Source organism: Brachyistius frenatus, unplaced genomic scaffold (genome assembly GCF_029030835.1).
Source record: "Brachyistius frenatus isolate BFR_SWC_R1_liver_20210118 unplaced genomic scaffold, ASM2903083v1 Contig_107, whole genome shotgun sequence".
Classification (NCBI taxonomy): Eukaryota; Metazoa; Chordata; class Actinopteri; family Embiotocidae; genus Brachyistius; species Brachyistius frenatus.
Genome location: NW_027210706.1, coordinates 620,392 through 647,070, shown reverse-complemented (window position 1 = coordinate 647,070; position 26,679 = coordinate 620,392). Strand labels below are relative to the sequence as shown.

Here is a 26,679-nt window from a genome sequence, read left to right as displayed (position 1 = left end):
CGCAAAGTAAAGCGACATCGTAAAGACAAGCAAAGAATTCATTGTTCAGTTGCCGTTCAAGATGGTGTGGGGGTGTTTAAAGCCTTGTTAAAACTGTATTGCCGGGAATGCTGTGAAACATTTGGATGTCTTGCACCCACATGAGAAAGAAGAGAGAAGAGGATATGGAGATTTTAGAAATAAAATCATATACGTCTCTAAAAGCTTTAAGGTCTGAATTGTCTGTCTTTCGGTAAAACAGCTTGTCCTTTTTCAATTCAATTCAATTCAATTTTATTTATATAGCGCCAAATCACAACACAGGTTATTTCATGGCACTTAACACATTAAAGTCCTTACAGCAAGAGTTTACAATATTATACAGAGAAACCCAACAATTCAACAATTCCCACATAAGCTAGGAGGGGGAAAAAAACTCCTCTTTAAGGGAGAAAAACCTCCAACAAAGGGAAGGAAAAACTCCCTCTTAACAGGAAGAAACAGGACATATATAAAAGAAAGGACAGAAACTACGCCGAGCGAGGGAACTGAATGGAGACAACAGACAATAAGCAAAAACTATGGGAGAGAAAAAGATGGTGAGGTGAATCAGTTAAAGAGTAGGAGGAAAGAAAAGAAGCTCAGCATGTAACGAGGTCCCCCAGCAGCCTCGGCCTATAACAGCATAACTAAGGGTTGGTTCAGGTCTACCTGAGCCAGCCCTAACTATAGGCTTTATCAAAAAGGAAAGTTTTGAGTCTAATCTTAAAGCTAGAGAGGGTTTCTGCCCCTCGAACACAAACTGGGAGCTGGTTCCACAGGAGAGGAGCCTGAAAACTGAAGGCTCTGCCTCCCATTTTACTTCTGGAAACTCTAGGAACCACACTTTATGGTCACTTTGTCAGGAACAACACTTGGAGCTGTGTTGTAACTGGAGATTGAGATTGAATAAACACTGGTTGGGTTGTTCTTTATTTAAATCCAAGTAAAGCCACCAGCTAGCTAAATATATTCACACATAGATCCTCTCCATGAGCCCTGCAAGTCTCTGCAAAGCCAAAGATCTAAGGAGGTTTGTTGTTCGAGCCTGCAGCTTTGCATCGATCTATCAGAAACTTCTCTGGTCCAGTTAATCACCTTTTTCCTAGAAAGAGAGAGAGAGAGAGAGAGAGAGAGAGAGAGAGAGAGAGAGAGAGAACATGGAGCCAGAGGCAAGAAAAGCTCTTCTTTTTGTTTGACTAATTCATTTTAATTGTTGGGTTACAGTGCTTGGAGAGAAATTAATGGGTGATATTTGCAGAAATTGAGTTTACAGTTTTTGTTTTGTTATTGTAATTGATGTAGTCATGTACAAAATTGACTGGGAGTTGACAAAGGGGGGGAAATAGGATGAGGGAGAAGGGTGGGGGTTAGGAAAGGCTTCACTGACAAACTTAATCACCCCATTCTTTCACTGAAAGGAGGACAAGTATGAATAGAAATAAAGGCGTGAACACAGAGTGGGGGTGAAGAGAAAGGGCAGGGAGGAAACAGGGGAAGGAGAGGATAAAGGAAGAGAAGATAAAGAGAAAATAGAGAGGTTTCCTTGTCATTTTAGTGCTCTTCTACTTATGGATGAGAGGAGAGAGGAATAGAGCTCATTGAGGAAAGAAAAGTGAGGGTAAGAGGAGTGAAGGTTGAAGAGAGTGAAAAGGAAAAACTAGATGTTGGCTTTAAGTTGCAGCAATAAGTAAAGTCTGAGTTGTTCTGTAGTTTTTATTCCCTGTAAAATACTTCACAAACCCTCTTTATAACAGCCTGTATATATATCATTTCAATAAATATTACTATCATTTGTAGTTGCAGTTAGTCAGTCAGTCTAATTATATGACTTTTAAAATATAGACTTTTATATATTTGTGTGCATGTGTGTTTGTGGGGGTTACTTATCCATGATATCGTCTCAGGTCACTATTGATCTTGAATTGAACTTAAGGTGCAAATTTCTAATGCATTGTTTTACACTACGAGTAGTATTAATATTATCCACTAAGTTATTTAATATATAGAAATTGTAAGTATGGAGCACACAATATGCAGAGTTTAACACATACATTTTCATATATGTTATTGTTTATATATCAGACTCTGGTGTTGACAGAGTAGGTTTGATATCCCCACATTTTTGCGCTGTCTTGTAAATACCATGTATCTCCATGTTTGGTCAGTTATTCTGATGAACTGAAGGATTTACCTGAACATGTTTCTGTGCTGTTGGTTAAACAAACCAATGAATGATCTGAGCTGTTTTTGATGCTCATTAAAAGCTGTTCTTAAGATACTTGGGTTGACATATTGTTGATTATTTATTTAAACAGTGCTACTGCAATTTAATTTAATTTAATCTAATCTAAGGATCGATCAATTAACTGACACTGTCCAAGGAATGGATTTGAATCAAGCTGTGATGATCAATAGAATCACTTTAATCCTCACTGTTGATTATGAAATACTGTATCAATCACACTATAGTGTTTTTTTTTTATTATTATTTGTATTTTCAGAAACAAAATAGGTTTCCAATTGTTGCCTAACAAGAACGTGACCAGTCTGATAAGAAGCAAAGCCATGACATTCATCCTGTGTTGGATATATTCTTGATCTTGCACAGAATCACATGTTCTCCATTTTTCTCTCCGTTATTTGTACAAATTGTCCTCGGAATTAAAATATGAATATAACCTTTAGTCTATGTTTATGTGTGTTGACAGGTGTCTGAGAAGCCCAAAGCCAGAGGCACAGCCCTAAGGTAAGACAAATAGCCTTTGTAACATTACAATTCATTCATCTCAAATTGTATTTCCATTGTGTTCCAAAAATATGGAGCGAAGATGTACACATTTTGAATATCGTAGCTTGTTAGATCTGTCACTCGTTTTGGCCAAGAGAAATGAAGTGAAGTGAAACCCACACATAGTTTGCATTCGGACAAGCAGTTCAAGCCTCATCCTTCTGTACTGTGTGGTGGCCAGTATACCTTTGGTTGAGTATATAAAGTCATTGCAGTCAGTGACTTTCAATATCAAGCCAACAACAGGCTTTAAACGAATGTTCTACATGTGAGGTAGCTGTGGCCAGTGTTAGATGATTCTTTGGTCTTTTTATTTCTGTTGTTTTTTTAAAGCCCTGTTACGGTCAAAGACGCCTCAGTGGCTGTACAGATGTATCAGATAGTCACTGAACCCTCAGTGGGAATGTACAGATGTATTATTTTGAGTGACCAGAGGCTGTTTGAGGGTTTCAGTGAACATCAGAGATTCATTTTAGGATTGGTAATATTTGAAAGCTTTTGTAAATACAGTCACTATTAAGGCTTTTGGAGGTTCTATTTCACTGAAACATATCAGTGATAACAGGTGCCTACATGACACCCTCAGGCTGCATTCACACACCCAAACCTAACGTTCACATTTAGGCATCCAGTGTCTGTCTCTACATACTATTTGTCACGCATGGGCCCTTTTTCTTTAACACTGCTGTGAGATATTTGAAGCATTTAGGAGCGTGTTGTTAGGTTGTTTGTTATCCTGTGTTATGTTAATGTACGTAAGTGCAATTGTGAGATACTTGTACTTTTCTTCCTGAGTATTACTTTAATTTATATAACCTTACACAGCTGCTCTACTAGATTTCAGTTAAAAATACAACTTTTTACGCAACCATGTTTATTAGACAACTTTACTAGTTTTCTCAATCTCGACCATTATTACATTATTTTTAAATGTTAATGCATCGCTAATAATAAGTCTGTAATCCGATATAATATCTTGAACTGAATAAACTGCCTGCTCTTAGTGTTTGGCTGTCTGTGCTGTTTCTGAGAATTTGATTCTGAAATTTAAAATTATTATGTATTGATATTAGATTTGTTGTAAAAAGCTACAGTTGTCCAGCTGTTCAACACCAATTATTCATGAATTAAATAAGATGAAAGATTTGAGTAATAAATTACCACTTCTGGTGGTCAGTGACAGATCTGATTTTTTTTTTTTTTTTTTGAAGTTGCAGAATATCCTTTTATCATAAAACAAAGTGTCAAACAATCCTATCCAGCAAGAGGGCGGAGCTTCTGCCGTTGGAACAATTTAGATACTTGTCTACCATAAAAACAAACCCTAAAGTTTGTTAGGGCGAGCAGCTTATTATGACCCATAAATAAATCTTTACTAAGACAGCACCATGTAGCTGCTATAGTAATTATAACTGCAGAATGAAGTGATGAAGTTGTAGAGCCACAAAGTCCATGTGGGGTGGATGGATGGGTCAAAACAGTCACTTATCTATTACAGCCTTAGACTAAGTTCAAACTCTTCTTTTTCTGTCTCAAACCAATCCAAATGTTTCTTTTAACCTTGACCACTTTATAACCTTGACCATGTGTTTACCATTGTGACCGTGACAACAAAGGTCCACTTTTAAGCCTAAACCATAATCTTTCCCTAAACCATTTAATTTTGTGCAGAAACCTTTTCAAACAGAGGTAAAAATATGTTTGCTATGTTTCATGCCAGCGGCAGTCACACTAATTCAGGAAACGCTCCTATGGGTGGCATTTAGAGGGGAGGGACAAATGACCTATACAGTCGTTCAGGTTGGAGGACTTCTTGGGAATTTAGCAACAAAAAACAATTATAAGTGGCATATTTTTTACACTTAAAATTCATAATAAATACATAAACCGTATTTTGATATCGGAATTACAGGCTTAGGGCGTGATTACACAAATATGTTCAGATGTTTTAGTCATCACTGCTAAAGTCCAGCTTTCTCTGGAGGAGTGTTTTGTTTTTTCTTTAATTTCATGTAATTTATTCTGACTATGGGTTAAGGTATGAGCTAATTTGTAATTTGAACTAATGGTGAATCTAATTGGCAGGAGACAATGCAGATGGAAGACTAATAACTTTTCTGGAGGTGGTACAGTCCATTTGCATTACTTTAAACATTGTTTCATTCATCATTCAGTGCTGTGTGGGCTACATATTATTGTCTTCTAGTTCAGTGTTAACATCTCAGGGGAACATGTCACCTACTTAATCATTAGAAAAAATGTTAGTTGCATTTGTAACATCACAGAACGTTGGAGAGAATTCATGTAAACAGCTGATTTTGGCACCGAGATACATTTTTTATAAGTTCTTCTTTAGCTTGGAATGTGTTTTAAAGCCCAGACAGCTGCATGAGAATATAAGAATCTTTTATAAATGAGGCTCGTTGTGTTCACAATCTGAGGATATTAGTATGCAAGTCTGGAGTGACGGTGTGTGCGCGTGTGTGTATGTGTGTATGTGTGTGTATGTGTGTATGTGTGTGTGTGTGTGTGTGTGTGTGTTGAGTAGATTGGGCTGCAGAGTGAATGGGCTCATTAGCGGTAGCAGAGTAACACATGGCCTGGGGCACACACAGACACACAGACATACAGCACACTCTCGCTCTCCCTCTCTCTCTCTCTCTCACACACACACACACACACACACACACACACACACACACACACACACACACACACACACACACACACACACACACACACACACACACACACACACACACACACACACACACACACACACACACACACACATCCACGGTGACGCTGGGACTAGAGATGCTGCAAGCAATCTACTGGCTGTATCCCCCATGGAAAACAACACACTGTCTCACCCACACTTCTTGCACCCTCCATACAGACACACACACACACACACACACACACACACACACACACACACACACACACACACACACACACACACACACACACACACACACACACATATACATATATATATATTAATCCTTGTTCTGACAGACTCATCCACACACCAATCATTATTCTGCTGCCACACACACACACACACACACATGCAGCCACCCACCATATCACCCCACCACATTGTATATTAGATCATATCATTTTTATATTACTGCTCTGTAATCTTGAATATCTGTGTACTGTCTGCCTCTGTTTTTTGTCCATTATATTCTTTGTGCATCATTCATCACCTTGGTGAGCAAATAACGATATGATATGGATTTGTCTTTTTATTCTAATTTTGTTTAATATTAATGGCACTGGAGTGTAAAAGAAGTACTTGTTGTAATTGTGGGGTTGGTGATCCTAGTACTACCATTACCATCTTACTGGATGGGTAATGTTAGTTCAGGCTACCGTGACTTGTTTGAAATGGATGTTGGCTGAGAGCTGTTTGATTTAAAGGTCCTGTGTATTCATTACTGGGATGAGCAACTTTTCCGTCATGGGGAAATCAATACGCTGATGCAGTAAAACTCAACAAAGATAAAAACAGGTTGCTGTTGCAGGTTGCCGAGTCCCTGTTTCCTGTGCTGTGTACACCAACAGGAAACTTAACAGAATGCTTTTGGGGTAGAGAAGAATCTAGTTGAAAGTTACATTTTCTATTCGTTGCTGAGTAGAAACCTTCCTCCAGATTCCACTAATAGCTGCTGCACTGTCTTTCTAAACTACTCTGAAAGTGTTCAGAGTGAACACCAAGCACATTTAAGAGGTAGCGTGATTGCAAGTCAGGAGAAAGATGGACGTAAATAGACACAAATTCTCTGCGGGCCGTATAGTGAGGTGAACAGTGTGAGCCTAAAAACTTCTGACATGCACAGAAAAAGATGTCCTTGTTCTGAGGTTTTATGACATCCATTCAATAATGTACCAGGAAAAAAGGAAAACGAGATGGAGATGGAGAAAATAACAACCAGAAAGAATCAAACTTTTTTGAGTTTGAGATAACCAGTCTTGGTGCAGTCAGCACAGACGCACATGGTCAGTCAAATATATTGACCTGGCAACAGCCAGCTTAAGCTACAGCTTTTCTCCTGATCACACCATTAAATAGCACAGCAACATTTATAAGCACTAATAAGCTTGGTGATACACTTAATACACTGTAGCTGGTAAGCTAACAGCTAACAAATAAGTGCTCATCAGTTGCAAACTGTTACTTAGCATACTAGCTGTCCGGCTGGTTGCCAACAGGACAATAAGTTAATACATATTATATATTGAATGTGTGCCATTACATTCTCTCCGGGTACTGCGGCTTTCTCCCACCTTCCAAAGACATGCAGGTCAGGTTAATTGGTGATTCTATAAATTGCCCTCAGGTGTGAAAGAGAGCGTGAATGGTCTTTGTATCCATCTGTCTCTACGTGTTGGCCCTGTGATGGACTGGCGACCTGTTTTGGACTCTTTGGCTCGTTGTTTCCTCGTAGGTCATCACTGTCGAGATGGTTTGCTGTTGGTCAGTGGTGTAAATTTACTTGTTAAAGACCACCAAAGTTGAACTTTGCAAAAGATATGTACTGATTCACTCTTAGTTTGCTCGTAAATGTCGCCATTAAATGCGGGGGCCCTTAAGGTTACATTCCCTGGTAGCAGGTTTGTTTATTTGTTTGTTTGTTTTTCTGTTTCATTCCAGTGTTTATTTTTGGAAATTGGTTTGTTTGGCCTTGTAAAATCAATGGCTTTTGACATCAGAAAAGGCTATCTCTGTCTTCTTCCAAGCCGGTAGTGATAACCTTAAAACAACAAGAGTCTTTACTTCTAAATGGAAGCTTATAATGAATGCCTTTGTAGAATGTAATACTCAGATATTTATCTGCAATAAACTGCAGAAACATAAACCTGCTGAAAGAGAAACCCGTGGTCTCACTTCACTTGTCCTATAATGTAACTCATCAGAGATGAATGCACTCCCATTCGTGATCAATAATACAAACATGTTGGAAGGTTACAAACAGACAGGTTAAGCAGGGTAGGTGCACCCTGCCAGTCGGGTGCATGTAGGGTGACATGAGTTCAAATGTGAAACACCTTTTCAACACTGTCACTCTCATGGCTGCCAGGGAGCATTACACCACATATGTAGAAATGGAAACCTATTATAGCCTTCCCCACAGTAGCGCCCCAGGCAAACACTCTCACACTCAACCAAACACAAACACAGACGTACACGCTGAATGATTGAACTCATCAGCAAACGTTCTCATGAAAAAGTGAAAAAGTTATATTTTTCTGATTTGGAATTTGACACAAGAAACCATCTAATATAGACGTACTGCAGGATTTTATCTGATCCAATCCAAGTATTAACTTGAATAATTACTCAATGAACCAAAGTGCACTGAAAGATAATTTGTTGTTTCAACATTATATTTCAGGGTACCAGAAATGTCAATAGCACAACCTCCTCAAAGTTGTAAAGAAACAAAGCAGCAGGGTAGAGATCCTGCTTGTATGTGCCTGCATGGTACCATGAACAGTCACTGCATGTTCCCTCCCAGCCAACATGTTCTCAAGCTCGTGTGCAGCCCTGAAACGCAGATACCCCCCCCCCCCAATGTCTCCTCTAATTAATGCATTTACAACCAAGACTGTTACTGTTGCACAAACAGAGCAAAGCTCAGTGATGTGCACACAGCAGGGGTGGGTGCAATAACCTTCATGAGTAAGTATTCCAAGGTGCATCGCTTCATAAACATCAGTACTGGTTTTACACATCTTTCTATGACCACTGGTACATGCACATTTGTGATTTCAACATCGGCAATGAGCTGTTCTAGAGAGCCAGGCGAGGTGTTTTTAGTGACATTTGCATTTTAGGGGGAGCAGAACATCACTGTCCAAGACCGAAAAAGGCACGTCAGGTCAGGAGCGCAACCAGGTGGACACCACTGTGAATTCATCCCTCAGCGTCAGACTGTCTACACCAACTGAATTAGACATTCGGAGGGATCTGAGGAAAAACATTTAGCGCCGACACCCTGAACTTTGGCGCAAAGGCAATTGGATTGTCCAACATGACAAAGTGGCTCCTCACAGCGTACTGAAAACACACAAGTTCCTGTCTTACAACAACACAGTCATTGGTCCCCACAAAAAGAATGGTGCCAAATCTGGCGAGTCGGGGACTCGCCAGATTTGGCACCATTCTTTTGTCCACCAAAAATGTGACACAAAATTTGATGTAAGCTCTGCTCAAGTTTCAGGTCCACGGTGAAATAGCAACTGTGCACATAACAGTGGTCACAAAACTACGTGTAACACAGGTGCTTGTGTTGATCAAGCTACGTAACTTGGAATAGTTACTCATGAAAGGTATTGGGAAAGTCCTGAATGACAGATGAAGTAAAGATAGCAGATGTGTAACAAATACAAGTAGTAAAATATAATAGTTAATATAATTACAGTCATACATAAGATATATTATCTTTACATTACCTGCAGTTTTAAAGTATAAAACTTTTACTCCCTTAAGGATATATTAGAAACAAGACAATATAAAAGTAAATATCAAAAATAGCCCAAAATGAAAGTAGCACTGGGCATTATAAACTGTAGAGGTCTGTCTTTAAAAATGCTCATCTTTATAACATTCAGAAAATGTCCACATTTAAGTTCAAATTGGGTTTCCAGCAGGTGACAGACTCAGGAGTGTGTTACTGAATGAAGAGTTTCAGCTCATAATATGGGTGATAAACTCGAAAATAATGATTGCAATGAAAATGATGATGATAAGGATATTCCTTACCATCCGTCTTTATAATAAACCATATTCCTCAACATCGTTAATTTAACTTCCAGTGATTATTGATTGGTGTCTGAATTGTACTCAGCCACTACTGATACAATTTTGCACCAGGGTTTTGTTAGTGGGTCAGATAGTTTAATGCACTTGGTTTACTGCAGTAGACTAACTTTCTTAAATCCTGTCGAAGTGCTCCATAAATTACAGGTTTGCACACAGGTCTGAGGAAGGTAAACAAGCACACATCCAAGTAGGCACATAAACACACAAGCGCACATGCTGGAGTGTACACACACATGATTGAGAGGCAGACAGAGGGAGATTGTAAAGCCAGCTGTGCAGCACGAAGCTCTGCCAAGTGGAGGGCAGAAGCAGTGAGCTGAAGGCAGATGATAAGATGACAGATGAACTGAGCCCAGATGGCCTCCACATCTTCACTTCACAATCCAATAACACCGTCAGAATTTTACATATTTTCACTCAGCTCTTCAGTTATTTTAGGTAGCTATATTTACCTGTTCAGCATGATCCCCCTTTCTCACACTCAGCTACATTTTGTCTCAACTGGCTGCAGTTTATCTGAGCCATGGCCTGTCTGGCCCCAAGCCATCCGCTCCATTGTCCACAGAGGCTGATCAATTCGGTTTCACAGTGGAAGCAATTGCAACATTAAAAAAAAAATCTGCAACTGTGTATTGTATGGTGATTGTCCTCCTTATGTTCAATTCCTGCTGCCTAATTAACGGTGACAGAGTCCAAACTGAACAGTGTTACACAGTTCGACCCCGGAGGATTTAGAAGAGAGCAAAGAGGAGAATATAATGATTGTAGAAAAATACAGTGTGTCGCTTCTCTGAAAATCATGTATGAGAAGTAGAACTCTCTGTATACAGGATTGAATATAATTAACTATAATTAATGTCCAGGTAATCAATACATGGATAGGACATACCACCAAAAACAATATTGCTAAAACTAATTTGATACTAATTAAGCAACAATTTCTGCAAACGTTAATATCAGTTTTTGTTTTGTGTAAAATAGTGTAAAAACAATGAAGATCTGCTTTATGAATCCAACATGAGTTTTCTGTAATTTGTCACTACTGTTAAAAATATAAATTTCTAAAGTGAAAAATAGTTCTTTATCGTAATCCTTCTTGAATTTTGCCTTTTTCGTTGATTTATTCTTTTCACAAAATGATGTCAGGGTAGTTTAATAAATAATCTAAAATAAATAGTAAAATAATAGAGATGTTCGACGACCCTGTAAATGTGTTTCCAATGACCTTGGATGGAATATAAAGTCAGACATATTTCAGAAGTACAGTTTTAAGAGAAGAGCAGTGACAGTTGAGGCGGAAGTGTCTTAGAGGGAGAGAAGAGGCTTCAGGACACAATCAATACATACAGGTGGTAATAAAGACCTTCACTCAAGTCATGGTTGAACATTCATAGCATCAAAGAAAAGAGGAAAAATGCTCCTCATATCCTTTATCAGGACCAACCATGAATCTGAACTGAATGTGCCTGCTGGGAACAGGCCCAGGTGTCCAAGTTCCCAGGGGGCTACTGGTCTGTGCCAGCAAAATATCCAAAAAAGGACACAAAATACACAAATGAAACACAAAATGACAACAAGGGGATGCAAAATGACCAAAATCATGATACGACCACAAAGAGATGTAAAAGGTTACAAAGATACTCAAAACAGATATAAAGAGATGCAAATTAGCTGTAACCAGATGCAATTTGTCTCAAAAGAGTCATGAAACAACTACAAAACCTCTGAAAGATACACACTTTGAGACAAAACGGCTATAAACAACACAGCTATGTGGTGTGTGGTTGTGTTGTGTCTCTTTCAGTCTGGTGGTCTTTCTCATCTGTAGTAGAGATGGTGGAGGGGCGTGCACATGTCTGCACCCAGGGGCCCAGTGTTGTATAACTATCAACATCTTTTAACCCAAATGCAGTTTCCCAGTTATGTGCCAAAATATGCCACTAAGTACCTTACCAAGGTGTTATGATTACTACATAAATTATATTCCTATTCCAGTTTGAAAAGGTGCTATCAGCATTGCAGAGCAGTTGCACAAAGGTGGTCAGCGTTGTTGATGAGCATAAAAAGCACAGTAAACACGACTTATTCTGTTTTCAACATTTAACCAAGGGCATGATATTTCTCTAACCATCACCATGTTAGGAAACAGAGTTATTGCTTTGCTAAATTGTGCTACTAGCTAATTAGCAACCTAATGAAAACAGCTATCAATAATCCTCCCTGACAACAGAGCAAAAACCCTCCACTCAAGGGCTTTTAGAAGTGCACTCATGTAGTTAAACGCTCTGGAAAAAGCTAGATTAAGACTTTGAGGTAAGATGATTTTTGATTGTTGTTTTCAAGGTCAGAAATTAACTTTCAAGTGTTACATTTTGAGCTGCAGTTTATAATGTTTTATTCATTGATTGTTACCAGGAACAAAGGGACAAACACTAAAAGCATCCATTTAAAGTGTTTCAGCAGTCAAAGTTTGAAACTTTAAGATGATGCCCTTTTACCTGATGACATAACTGAACTGTGTCTCAGGTGTGATGTAAGCCAGTTCCCCTCTTGACCTTTTCTGTGTTTCCAACCATAAATACTGGCAGCTTCGTGCAGTCACTCTAGACATAAGCGTAGCTCTGCAGCAGCCTTTAAGTATGTGGGTGTCATGTGGATCTTGTGAGGCCCACTGGACGTATCAAACCAACAGATCATTTTGTCAAGGCTGTGAGGCTTTCATTTCCCCTGTTGTGCTTGTGATTTTATCACACAAACAAACAGACAGACACCAAAGCTTCTGTTGGAGCCTGAAGATCTGACAAAGGCTATTTTGTAAGTCTTATCTGTGTTACTTATGCAACATTGACACAGGCATACACACAATAAATAGAGAGCTCTGTGTCCTAAATAAGCACAACAGGCTTGATGCATAAGATACAGAAAAGAACAGAAAGTCACCAATGTCAAACACTGAAGAGGAAAATGCCTTTAATATAACTCAACTATACTCTGAATGTTATTTATATATATATATACATATATATATATAGGTCTTTATGTTCTACACTATTGGGGCGGAAAAAGCTTATAATTGCATGAATTATTTTTCAGTGGACAGTTTACCAATGTCCCCAACATTAGATAGTACCCTGCTGGCTGTGCACACTGTCCACTGTCCACTCACTGTAGTGAGCGTAACTCGGACAGATATGTGGCCAAAAATAACTATGAAAACAATGAAATAAAGTGTTCTAATATAAGATTTACCAAAGGTAAAAGAGGGATTTTATCTAAGTATGGTAACCCCTGTGGCTCACTGATGCTGATAAGATCTACTCATGTGTTAATACAGCAGAAGTGATGTGTTTAAAAACAAAAACACGTTTGTGTGGATTTAGCCTACATATCGAAACTTGGTACTGAATGACAAGGGACTTCAGCAGTAGATAGTATCAGAGCAGTTCCATGGGTGGCAAAAAAACAACTTTGAATTTGGGAAAAATTATAATTTGGGTTAAAACGATGACTTGAACCACGTGTTAAGTTGAAGTTACTTAAAATTATGCAACTTTCATCACAACGGCAACATTAAAGACAGATTTAAAAATCTCTCCTGACTTGTGGTTGGAAACGGAAAGCGAACACCAGTATCTCGCAACCAGCGCTGTGCAACCTTTTTCATCATGACAACAATAAACGTGACTTCAAAAAAATATCCCGACTCCTGGAAATGGAAAGGTAACAATGGTCACAACCGTTGTTGTCATGACAACAACATGGTGATTTTAAAAATCTCTCCCGACTGCTGCACTCAAGTTCGCATTCGTATCAAATCAATCATCAAACTTTCTTCTTCCTGACAAGGAAAAACTCTCAATAGAAAGAAGTCATCTGCATGCATCACCTCTCCAAGACACCACATTGTTTTTATTTATGTGACCACTTGAGGTCTTTTAACTTTAAATCGTAAAGTTAGGCGATGAATTAAAAAATGTAATTAAAAGTTAATACTCTGAAGCAGAACCGCTGAATGTAACAATAACTTCAGCAGAATGGTTGAATTGTGGGTTGTAATAAGCTGCTTGAACCAAAGGTCGTTTTTTTGGAGGAGGAAAGTCTCGGATAAAGAGCTGCACTTCACTGTTGTACTTCAACCACAAATGCATTATGTTTTATCATTTCTAACTGACTACAAGAACAATGTATTTAAAACAAACACTATCGTAACTCGATGTCCATCAAATCATTCATCAAGATATTTAAATTCACTCCTGCCTGAAGTTTACATGTCTTAACTTCAGCTAAACATCTTAGAAATGTTCCCGAAATGTCCAGTTAAAGCCGATCTGTCAGATTGCACCAGGTGGTGTTGCATTTTAATTTGGCACCAACTACGACATAATTTTTTTTTTGACAGCTGACGGCTGATTCCTGAGAATAGAGGAGGAAAGCGAGCCAGATGTAATGCTTTCACACACATACTCATCTCCTTTCATCTCGTTCCTCCAACACATACTGTTTGTGTTGCCAGAATAAAATAGGCAAGAGAGCGCTCAACTGAAAATCCCATTGAGAGCAGGAGACACTCACGCTTCCCTTTAACTTCACACAGCGCTGCTTAGACAATAAAGACAAACTTATCAGTGTGGGAAATATAAACTCCCCTCATGCTTCCAGTCAGTTTTATCTTTTGGCAAATGAAGGGATGAAATGAAACACCATAAAAAAACCAACCATCAAATGTATTAGATGCCCCTTGCACTATTTTGTCTACCATGTACAGTCTGTCAGATTTTCTATTGGAGCTTAAAAGAGACATTTCATGTCGTAAACATCCAATAACAAGACAGTGAATAAAAAAAGTCATGCAGGCAGACTTAAATCATTCATTCCTCTATGCACTGCTTAAGGCCGCAGACGGATTCATACATAGCGAAGCTCGGCACTCGCAGAAGTCCTCTCTTATCCAGCACTAATGACAAGTGAGAACAGTGTACATCTATACAGCAGACACTCAGCTCATGTTTGCTCTCGCCTTGATTTCTTGCCAAAATGTTTTATCGACAATGTGAGCTAGCCCACCAGGGGAAGTGATTTGTTTCCCTGAGTTACAATGTAGGCACTCATCAAACAATAAGGTGCTTTAGTTTTAAGCGTCCTCCAAATAGTATTATTTTTTGTGGCAAAAGGAGAAACAGTTAGACTGTATATGTGATAAACTGAAGACTCTCTGCACATCCACTCTCAATCAATTTGAATCGAGTGGGGGAGAATCCCGTCTCATCAATATTCTCCAGGAAAAATAAATGCCAGCTTTTGTTCTCTAAGCGGCTTTTGTCTGAAAAAAATAAGTATCCAGTTGGGGATACTGAGGTCATGTCTTCTGTAATATTTTGGAATTTTTGGGGGTTATAATAATCTCAGGGGATTACCTATACGGTTATCAGACTTTTTTTTTCTAAGATCCAGCACTTTTTCCAGTGTAATTTTATGCAGATTGGTCGATGAAACAGCATTTAGACGGTTATGTAAGCAACTAGTAACTAAAAGTAATTACTGGGAAAACAGAGACAAAATCTTTGGAGTAGTGTTTTATGTTCAGTTTGTTAGCGCTGTCGACTTGAAAAGAAACCAATTAAAATAAACGTGTAGAAAATATAACTGAGCAGCTAGTATGAACCTACAGAGCCCCCGAAGGGTCATGGCGAGATTTTTACTCTACTTTTGCGTTCCCTCCCAATATGTTTTGGGTTACCTCGCAATACTTTTCTTCTTTCGTTCACTTGTACATAACACTCCACATTGAACCACAGCAGCAGCCAAAGTCCAAACTATATCCAGCCAACAATATCCTTCTCTCACAGCGGGCACAACAGCTGCAGCTCTGCTCACAACAAGCCGAATACTGTCGGACATCGGCCTTTTTAAATGAAAGAGCATCACAATGTGTCACAACATCTCTCCTTCCCATAATATGTGTGTTTCCTTTAACTGGAAGCAGGTTACAGCTAAAATGGACCAACACACTACTGTTTCATAAGGACCAGACCAGCTGAATGCAAACAGACACGTGGCTCAGAGTGAATGGAAGAAGAAAAGCATTGTGAGGTAACACAAAAGTAGTCCTCACAAAATTATCACCATAACCCTTCGGGGGCTCCCTATGAAACATCTCACCCCAATCCCCCGAAAAAGAAAAAAAACCCTGATTAAAAGAAGAAAAATAACGAGACTTTGGTGACCAGATTCTTTGTCTTGTGAACTCGGTATTCTTAAAATCATGGCTCCCGCCCTATTTTGCAAAGTAAAGACATTTGGAGGTCGAGCAGGTGGCAGCCTCATGTTACGCTGTCTGCTGCTGTTCAAAACAACAGAGACTTGATTAGATGTTTGCCTCATATGTCCATCCAGAAACTTGTCCATTTGATAGATGAATAAAGAGTCCAATACTGCAGTTGCACCGCAGACTGGATCTTTTGGATTCGAACCAATAATACTAATGAGCCTCCCCTGCAAGAGAGAGCTGCTGCTGACTCACACACAGGACACTTGGTTCCCTTTAGTTACACATCAAAAGATTCTTTAAAGCCAATAAGGGACATAAAAAGGAGACCTAGACATTACTCCGGGATATGTCTGCTATCACCATCTGTCTGGCATTTCTACCTCGGTCCTCCAGTAATTCATGCATAAACAGACTGTTCTTGAAAAAAAAAAAAAAAAAAAAAATTTAAAAAGAGAATGAAACAATGTTTGACAATCCTGACCCAAGAATGTCATTTCTCAGTTATTTCAGCACATAATTTGTCAGACTACACCTAATTTTCTTAACAAACTGTCATAGCTGCTGATGGACAGAACACAGGACAGTCCAACATAAACAGATACTTCAGAAACAACCCTGCTGCCAAACAAAAACATCAATATGTGGAAAAACTAGGAAAACCCGAGAATATGTTGAAAGAGAAAGAGTATCAATAAACAATTACTTTTACTATAACTGAATCTGCAGATACATTTTTCAATTCATCGATTATTTTGTCTGAAATAACAGAAAAAATGTAACTTGCCTTTAATACTTTCCCACAGACCACAGTGACATCTTTAAATGCCTTCTTTCATCTGAACAAATTTAAACAATTTTGTGTTATTATGTTTACTTAAAAAAAGGCAAATATCCTCGATTCGAAAAGCTCATAATAGAAAATATTTGACATTTCCTAAAAATATTAATATTCAATAACAATTCTGAGATTTATAAAAATTAAAACAGATGATAAAGATATAATTAAAGAAAATAAAAAACATAATTTTGTTATCAAAATAGTAATTATCTGGCAATTGACTGATTCATTATTTGATTTTTAATCACCAACTGTGTGTGTCATGTATGCACAATTTAAAAATCACACCAATGTGAAGAAAACAGTGTCCATCACCCTGCACAGTATTCGTTGCAATTTTATAGATGCAAACATTATCATTGTATGACTCTACAGTTATCAGTTGGGGCATTGAATTGATTAATCAGCGCTGACACAAAATAATTGATTGCTATGAAATCCTAATTTCCTGCCGATCATAGACTAAGATACAGAGTGTCTATTGTATAGAGAGTAGGGAATGAGTTAACGAGTGAATGATTTTTCTGAAGTTCAATGTACAAATTTTAAAATTCTTCCTCTCTAATCTATCATATCTGTATGTATTATATCCACTATGGTATGTTTGAAGCTGCATTAGCTAATATTTGTAACTTTGATAACGTGCTTGTGAAATATGTGCGAAGGGTGTCACTTTCGGTGATAACCCCGCAGAAAATGATCACTCTCTGAACTGTCCAGTTCTCCTCCTTCACCTCCTTTTCAAGAGCAGCAGACAGATATTCTCCACTAAAAATCTCTGACAAAGCCGCCATACACATCCTGCCTTCAGCACCAAATGGCAAACAGAGAAGATTAGCTCATGAAAAAAACAGAGCATTTAGCATCAAAAGAGCCAAATATTTGTTTCAGGAGTGGGTGGAGACCAAAAATACAGTTAAAAGATGACTTAAAATCATCAAAATGAAGGACTTAAGGCTGGTTGTTTTTAATGGGCAACTGTTTGTTGACATGTTCACCATATCAACTGTTAATGTGATAACATGTCAACTTGTTTGTTCACAGCTTATCATGCTGCCTCCAAGTGGTCAATACAAATATGTTAATACTTTGTATATTTAAAACTTAAGTAATTGCACTGATGATGGTATGACCATTGTTTAATATGGTACAGGGTTGTCTTTGGCACTCCTGTTGTGTCTCCTCGCCCTGTCAGCAGTGATATACAGACTGAATCTTTGTCTGAATTCACTTGGCCTCGTCAATACATTTTCCCCCGGTCACAGGAATAATGTGGATGAAGGAAATTAAAATGATGCTGCTAAAAGGAAGAGCTGAATGGATTGAGGAAAACATTTATTGAATGGGGAATTGTATTGCTGACTCATGTCTTGTTTTATTTTGATTCTGATTTACCAGCCAGGCATAAGCAATGAAAGACAAAACAAAAACTTAGAAAACATATTGCTATTCTCTGTAGGTATTGCATTGTTCAGTAAAATAAAAACATATCTAGTTTTCTTGTATTGGTGCAAAATATTTTCTGAAACTGCTTCAATGTTTTACAAACACACAACTGGCTGGGAATGCATAAAGTATAAGGACACACATACACACAAACATGTAAACAGGGATTTAACTCAACGCTTTGCCAATATTGTTTCAACTGGGATGCTAGTAGAGCAAACGGAGTTGAAAATTTAATTGAAATTGAAAGAGAGAGGAAAGGGGAGACAGACAATACATGAGTAATGATAGAAGAAGAAAAACAGGGCAGAGACTGCATTCATACAGTATCTGTCACTGTGTGTGTGTGTGTGTGTGTGTGTGTGTGTGTGTGTGTGTGTGTGTGTGTGTGTGTGTGTGTGTGTGTGTGTGTGTGTGTGTGTGTGTGTGTGTGTGTGTTGCCTGAGGAACAGTTGATGGATTTGCTGCTTGACTGCTCACACAGATTGGTGCCTGCTGTGATGGCAGCCTTGAACTGAAATTACGTGCACACTCACACACACATACACCCACAAAGAGAACTACACATAATTGCAATTTCTGTGTGTGCGTGTGCGTTTGTGTGTATTCTTAAGTTCGGCCGAGCTGGTGTATTGCCTCCAGGAGGCCATTTAAAGCACTGTGGAAGGATGGATGAACACAAGGCCAGCCGAAGCACCAGAGAAGATGAGACAATTGAACAGGTTCAGAACGCAGTGTTTACGCGTTTATTAATAGCCATTTTATTATATTCTCTGTCTGATGCTGTTTAGTGAATCTGCTACAAGGTGGTTGGCTTCTCTGATTATTATCCTTGTCTTAAAAACTGCTGAAATGAAAAAAAAAAACAGAAAGGAAAAAAGATTAATTTATACAGCTCGGAGAGTTTTACTTTTCTTAAGAGCATGATGTTATGTTAGTAGGAGGAGGAGATTATTATCTTGTTTTGGTAACTGAAGATAAATGTTTCCATCTTCGTTAACAGTAAATCCATAAATTAGAATAATGTGTTGTTTTGAAAGTTGTGGTGAAGATTTGTTATGTTCCTGGTGGTTGTGTTAAGTCGGGATGTATGCAAAGACGAGGCAGAATGAAATGAACATCCAACTGCACCACCTGGAAATTTCCCCACAAGAATTAACCAAAGATCATTAGTAAGAGTAACATACGGTGTTGTGAACTGAGACTGTACTGTATAAGTCTCCACCAAACATATGATAATTGTCCAGTGCTCTTCTTACCACTTCATTGGAATGGCAAACAGTCTCAGCTCACAGCTCATCTTATTCAAACTAGACTACTAGGGAGCTAAGATTGTGACACCAAAGCCGTCGAACAAAAAAGGAGCAAGACAGAAAGCTGTGACCTGGCGGGAACCTCTAATAACTTCTGACACTGATCTATGACTACTTCTGAAGTAGAAACTGCCTGGCAGGATGAGTAAAAAAAAAAAAAAATTAAAAAAAAAAATGCAATGAGTCAGTGAGGACTGCAGGGCTTCATTCAATAGCTGTGAAGAAAACACTTCCACACATGCCACTTACATTTGTAAACAATCCATCAGGCTAAAGTCCATTAAGGGTTGTGAACCATGTATAGATACAGTCTATATACATGTATATAAAAATAACATATGCAGGGCATTTCTAAGATGTTTTTGCTTTTTGTTTCACCATCCAAAGTTGAGTGTGAAAAAAAACAATTAGTGAACAAATATTTTTTATTTTTTCCAGTAGAAAAGTGAATTTAGCATTTAAGTCTATTCGGTTGCACAACGTTTGGAATCAATAACAAGACATAAGAGACTTGAGATGGAGAGTAAGAGGTTCGCCCAGAATTTTAAAACCTTGTCACCTTTTTTTCCAGATTTGAATTTGTTTATTCAGGTTGACAGAGTTCATGGAAGGAGAATAGTGGTGAGATTGAAAGTGTGACTGATTAGACCTGTTTATGGTGTTATGGTGTATTTTATTTAATGGTTCATAAGGCTGACTATTCCCTTTGGTGAATCTGTGGGCCCTTGAAGATAAAGTCAAACATCATCGGCATAAAGAGGAATCTTGTGTTTGGAATTTGCTATGTGAATTCTTTTTGTTTCTGTCGGACACTGTTAACAGGTGGTTTATTTAATGTCAAACAGCAAAAGAGAAAGTGGACGTCTCTGTCTAGTCCCACAGAGTGGGAAACTTTGTGGTGAAACTTTTTGATATAAACCTATTGGAAGTGACAGCATCCAATGGTCTGCTTCTCGGCGTCTGGTAAAACTGTTTTTGTTTTGTTGTATTGTGACATGTTGCTTCTCTTCCCCCTTCTTCCCTTCTTTCTGTCTTTCTTTCTTTTTTAGCGGTGCATCGGGGAGCAGCAGTGAATCAGAGAGCAGCTCCGAGTCTGACACAGACGAGTCAGAGAGCAGCTCCAGTGACAGCGAGTATAATCAGGCCTCCCGCACAAACACTCCGGAGGTAGGATGACAGCTCTGTGTTTGTGTGTATCTATTCGTCTTCGCAGTAACTGTGTGCACAGTGGATGACATGATCATGTGGAATGGTTAAGTGCAGTTCAACTCAAAGTTGTTAATTGGGCAAACAAACAAATACATTTTTCTTTTGGGAGAAAAACATACTATAACTACAATATTATAGTCCCAGAACTAGAACTACTCGATTTAATGTGCTGTAAAATAAATGGGAAGATCAGTCAGTACATGAGTCATCATGACAGGTTTCACTTTTGCCAGCTATCAAAATCTTGTTTTGCCAGCTTCCACTCTGCCAAGGTAGAGTTAGCATTAGCTTCCTCTGCAGAATTCCATTTTAACAATCATTCATCATTTCAGTGATAAAAAAATATTGATATCATGGGTGTCTTCATCTCTTACAAGTGTCTCCAATTTTGTTTACATTTTGTAAAGCGGCAGATGCACTTTCATTGCCTTTTTTACTCTCCCTTGATTCACTATTATTCACTGGGACTCTGACTGTCTGTGCATTAAACAGTCTCTCGATGGTCTTCTGAATGTCATAAAACTCCAACTGCAGAAAGACAAATTATAACATTATTTATCACATTATTTTAATGACTCTACGCTTCCTGGTTTAATAGGCTTATGCAGTCACACACACTGGAAGAGAGTCAGAGAAAAATACAGATTAAGAGGAAGAAAATTGTGACGGTGGTCCAAACATGCGAGGGTTAGCATACAGCACAGCTCAGCGGCAGCTATGACACAATAATCCACAAAACAGAAACAGAATAAATTGTTGTTTTTAAATATCAATGAAGCACTTTTTAATGATTTATTACTTTGGCAGCCTTTCAAAACATCATTTCAAACCTCCCTTGAGTTTTTCAGGGGTTTGTGACCAAGTGAAATGTTGACACTTCAGATATGACGTCCTAATAAGATATAGGTGTTGTAGAATGTATTTACTGAAATATTTATCAACTTGTTGTTTTTATCCTCCTCTAGCCAGAGCCCCCTTCTACTAACAAGTGGCAGTTGGACAGTTGGCTGAATAAAGTCCAAGCTCAAACCAAACCCCTAGTACCCCCACAGCAGGAACATCATGGCTCAGGTCAGTAAATATCTTTGTCTCTCAGTAACTACACACCAGATGGACTAGATGAACATGTTTCAGTTTGATTAGAAATACTTACTCTGGTCAAACGGTCCACTGCTTAGGATCCATCAATCAGGGTCCAGAGACTTTCTCTCCAAGAAATGAAACAGCAGGAGTGGGTACAGCTGCCAAGACCAAGCCCTGTGGATCCAACAGCAACCCTGTTCCAGCTGCACCAACAGTGGAGCACAAGGATACGAGGACCACCTTCTGGTAGGTGCTACAAGTGTGGAAGACTGCCAGAGTAACTTTTTAAATAAGATCTGTTGAATAAATGAACGAACGAAACATTGACAGATTGATGAATAAATTGTTGGCTGCAACTGACAAAAATGTGTCTGTAACCATAAAAGAAAAATCCATGTTTACTCTGTGCAGCCCGGGCAGAGAGAAGGCCAAGGCCAAGCTCAGCCAGAAGCTCTCAGGGGAGGGCCAGAGGTCGAAGATGAGGCTGTCGCCGGGCCTGTTGTCAGGGCCAGAGGTCACAACTCCGAGGAGGAACACCACAGGGAAAAAACAGCCCAGACGGACCGAGAGGTCAAACAGTGTGGAGGATAATCAGAACCAGACATGGAGCAGAGCAAATCAGCACAGGTACGAAGAAAGGGAGGAACTTACAGCTGTTTTATGTTTTGGATGAAAGAGCAAACAGAATTATGAAGAATGTTGATTTATTGGCAAAGCTTTTTGGCCTCCTTTACACAAAAGATCAGGCTGTTTTCTCAGTTTCTCATGTGAGATAGTGTCACATTTCCCTAAATTATTACTACAGATCAACACTGCAAAATTATTCATTTATCTGGATAAAAAATGGCAGATGTTTAGTCATGGATATATTGTATTTCAATGAAAATAATAATGGTCACTCCCCTTGGTAACCTCACATTCTATTTTTAGAAATAGAAAGTTTACATCTACTTTTAAAACAGGATTAAACCACAAGCGGCACTGAAAACGAATGGCTTATAACTTTAAACAGTAAAACGACATCATCTTTATTGTGTATATATGAAACAAAAAACTCCCTTTTAATCAATAAAGTGAAGTTAGTTATGCTTTTTGTCTTAACTACATCTGTAGAAAAACACAACAAGAAGATGAAGTTGCTCATTCCGTTTCAACTACAGCCTGAGATTCTGAAGAGAACAAGACAAATGCAACATCATATTTACTGATTAGTAGCTGTCTATTATAACTGCCATTATACATGTTATTATTATAACTATTACGATTACTTTTAAGTACTGTAGAACCCTGCCTAACACTACCACAGTATGGAGAGCTGACAAAGGCTCCAGAGGATCTCAGAGTTTTTTGGCAGCTAACCCCTGAAGACTGTCCCTCCTATGTCTGAGGTGAAAAATGCTCAGACTGAGTGCAAACCACATCAAACTCAGTCTTGATGTTAGGCTAATTAGAAATTAGAAAAGAAAAAAAACTCCTTCCTCTCCTTCTTTCCATTTTAAGGTTCCCACATCCAAACAAATTCATCTGAATGCAAGCTGTTTTCAATTATTTCATGCTGTCTTATATGTTTTCATTTGAACACACGTTCACCCCCTGGAGCTCGTCAAAGCCAGCATTATCTCTGACTGTTTGTCAGTGTACAACTGCACATCCGTAGCTTGGGCGTCAGTGCCTTGCTCAAGGGTGAATCTAATTCAGGTCCTCTTATTGTATTTCCATCCGCCAGCCCTGCAGCGAGAGAGAAGGACCTGTTGCCTCCCCCCTCCCTGGAGCATCAGAACCCCCCGAGGCCACGAAGCAAACCCCCCAGTGGGAAAACAGCTCCGAGGAAAGAACCTCGCAGTGCTACCACCTCCAACAACAACACAGTCACTCCACCAGCAGCGCTACAGCAAGCACCTGTGCCCGCGCCTGCTGTCAGTGTAAACCAGGTTAGTTTTGTGTGTTTTGACAACTAGAGTGTATGACTCAAGCACAGTCGGACCATTTCCCTGCACTTGTACACATCTGGAATACAGTTCAAAACCAAGTCCTGCACATACTGTATGGAACACATTTTCCATGTATCCTGTACTGATCACTTTATTTTAGTCTCTAGATAATTTGTCAGTCACACAACTCAACAACATGAAAATGTATTATTACTTGACAAAAGTGCAAAACATTGAGAAAAGGTAGAAAGAAAATCACTCTAAGACATATATAGAAAAGAACAGGGAAGATTTTATAACAAATATAGCAGTGAAATGGATGCAGGATGTGAAAATAGAGCTCTTCTTTACTTCAGTGGTTTAAAGCTTAAACAGCAGCATGTAAAGGAGTCCAGAGCAGTGTTTGATGGTTACTTATGACATGTAATAAGTGACAGATTACTATTACCCTGTTAAAAATATAAGAAGTAATGTAACTATTTGGATTACTTCTTTAAAGTAAGGTAACTTACTGCAACATATGTTTTAAACTGAGCGATTAAGCTGAAATGTCCTAAAAAATAAATGTAAACTAGGCCATGTAAACGTCACAACAGTACTCAATACCGATTACTGTCAAACTTAAATTAAAGGCTCTACAATATAAACTGAACTAAGATTGGAAGGTTTTGGTTTTAAAGTACAACCAACAAAACAAATGACAAGACAGCAGTAAAGGAAAAATGTTCCCACAACTTCAAACCAAGTCTACATTCAGGTTGATTTCATGCGGAGTCATGGTAGAACTTTCAAATGGGGTTTGTACAATTCACAATTTTTGACACCGGTTCCAGAATGATTCTTTTTAAATGTCCCTTCATCTTACCCGACTCGGTGTGGTCGCTCAGCAGTGCACATTGATTTGATTGGCAGATGAGAGGCGGTGCAAAGTCAAACAAGAGAACCAGTCAAAAACTGTGCTCAGAATTTGAGTGCTTCCTTGAAAGCAAAAGCACGCAAAGCAACAGAGTGAATGTTACGTTCTATATAAGATATTTAACAAAAAGAATAGATTATTATCAACCACATTTTTTTAAATAGACTAAAAAAAATTTTTTTAAAAAAAGTATTCTCAGTAACTGTGACAGATTAGAATTACATGTATTGTGTAATTTAATTACATGTAACTAGTTACTCCCCAACACTGGTCCAGAGTTATAAAAAATGCTTTAAATGTTGATTATTTAAATTTCAAGACAATGCAGTAAACTTAATTTATAAAAAAAAAAAAATTGGAAGAACAAAAACATCAGCATTACACAATGCTTTGTGGATTCTTTTAAGGAAATGCCATATTTGTTTTGTTTTTTGTTTTTCATCTAAATGACACTGGTGATTCACATCATTATTGTTTTTTTGCCTTGAACAAAATGTTCCTCTCCATTTTTATGCTCCTAGTTTGATGAAAATACTCTTAAAAAACTCTTCACCCACTGAGACAAAAAGAACAACCTACAGACTGAGAGCCAGCAGTCAATGAGAATGCAACAAGGAAAACTGCAACAACTAGCATATCCAAACATGTCCTGTCATAACATAGGACAAGACTTAGAAAAGTGACCCAGCATGACATGTGTGACCCTGATATCTGCCAACACATCATCAGCAGTCTGAGCTTCAATCAACAAAGCAGCCACTCAGAGCCCCAAACTTATTTCATTCTCACAGTACACATAATTAATTATCCGCTGCCTACTTATAAACATGTTGGTTTGTTTTTGAAATGATAATTGGCCTCAGAAAAACTAAATAAAAGAATATCTTTCCACTTATCCCACTAGTCATGAGGCTTTAACTCCCCTAATGTGTATCAACTTAAAAGTGCATTATTTTAGGTTAGAAGGCAAATGCAGAAATAATCATGACACAAAATTACACAGAATATTGCGTAATGGTTTTGAGATTAATTACTAAGGGATGGGTAGGAATGAGGGGGGATGCCCTGCCCCTTGTTTGCAAAATGACCAAATTGCATCCCCCTTATTAACCTGCAGCGCTTCCTTCTCTGTCCCCCAAGGGTAGAGAGAGTGCCGGCGCAGAGGGACTGCTAACATGAATATGTTTGTCTAGTCCCATTGATCTGTTATCTGACTGAGGATTGTGCTAGTTAGAATAAATGGCTTTGACCATGGCTCTGAAATACCAGTAGCTTAACTGGGTATGTATGTATGTATAATGCTCTTATCAGACCATCCCAGCTGTTAAAAATATAATAAATCACACGCTGTCATTTTTTATACAATATTTTATGCTATACCTATCGAGGTGCATCACAACGCCTCCTGTCAACGACAACCCGAGACTACACAGCTGCACATTCCCCTGTGTTGCTAAAAGATATAACCTCACCTAAATTACCTGAAAATCCAGATGAGTGCTCACATCTGCAACCTGTGCTGTGAGTGCTGTCACATCGTTTGATCCTCTGCCAACGTTAGCTGCGCTGAACAGCTGGCAGGACAGCTAATGTCAACAGTGAGAAGAGGTGAACTTTCCAGAAAGCAGAGCTGAGGACTTTTGTTCAAGAAAAGAAAAGCTTTTGCCAGCAGTGTAAATAAGCATTTTACTGGGGACAGTTTTCTCCTTTTTTTTCTCTTTCAACAAAACACAACATGGCATTTACAGAGAATGGATTTTGCAGATGGCAACATGCATTGGAAAGATTCCAATTTCCATGTCTGCCAAGTGAGTGGGTTTTGCTGAAGACTGGGAACATTAGTGGTGTTTTCCTCACTGCATCTGCCTCTGTAGCAGCTTTCTAATGTTGATGTAGCACAGACAGTGCTGCTCCTCGCTCGCTTCTCTTTGTTTCAGTCGAGGATAATTGATCGGCATTCAGCATCAAAGGGTCAGTTTTGATTCAATTAAGACGAGGCCAGAGATGTAGGTGTATACATAGCTTTTGTAG

At 38.6% G+C, this 26,679-nt stretch overlaps 1 protein-coding gene across 1 annotated transcript in view; it reads left to right on the top strand.

Annotated features, from left to right (window-relative positions):
• The window catches only part of aff2 (AF4/FMR2 family, member 2), a 149,274-nt gene that overhangs the window by 96,090 nt on the left and 26,505 nt on the right, over window positions 1-26,679 (top strand). Inside the window, exons 10-15 of the mRNA XM_069712187.1 lie at window positions 2,730-2,767; window positions 20,559-20,676; window positions 21,684-21,789; window positions 21,897-22,047; window positions 22,213-22,428; window positions 23,528-23,732. Of these exons, the coding sequence (XP_069568288.1) occupies window positions 2,730-2,767; window positions 20,559-20,676; window positions 21,684-21,789; window positions 21,897-22,047; window positions 22,213-22,428; window positions 23,528-23,732 (834 nt within the window). The remainder of the gene's footprint in view (window positions 1-2,729; window positions 2,768-20,558; window positions 20,677-21,683; window positions 21,790-21,896; window positions 22,048-22,212; window positions 22,429-23,527; window positions 23,733-26,679) is intronic.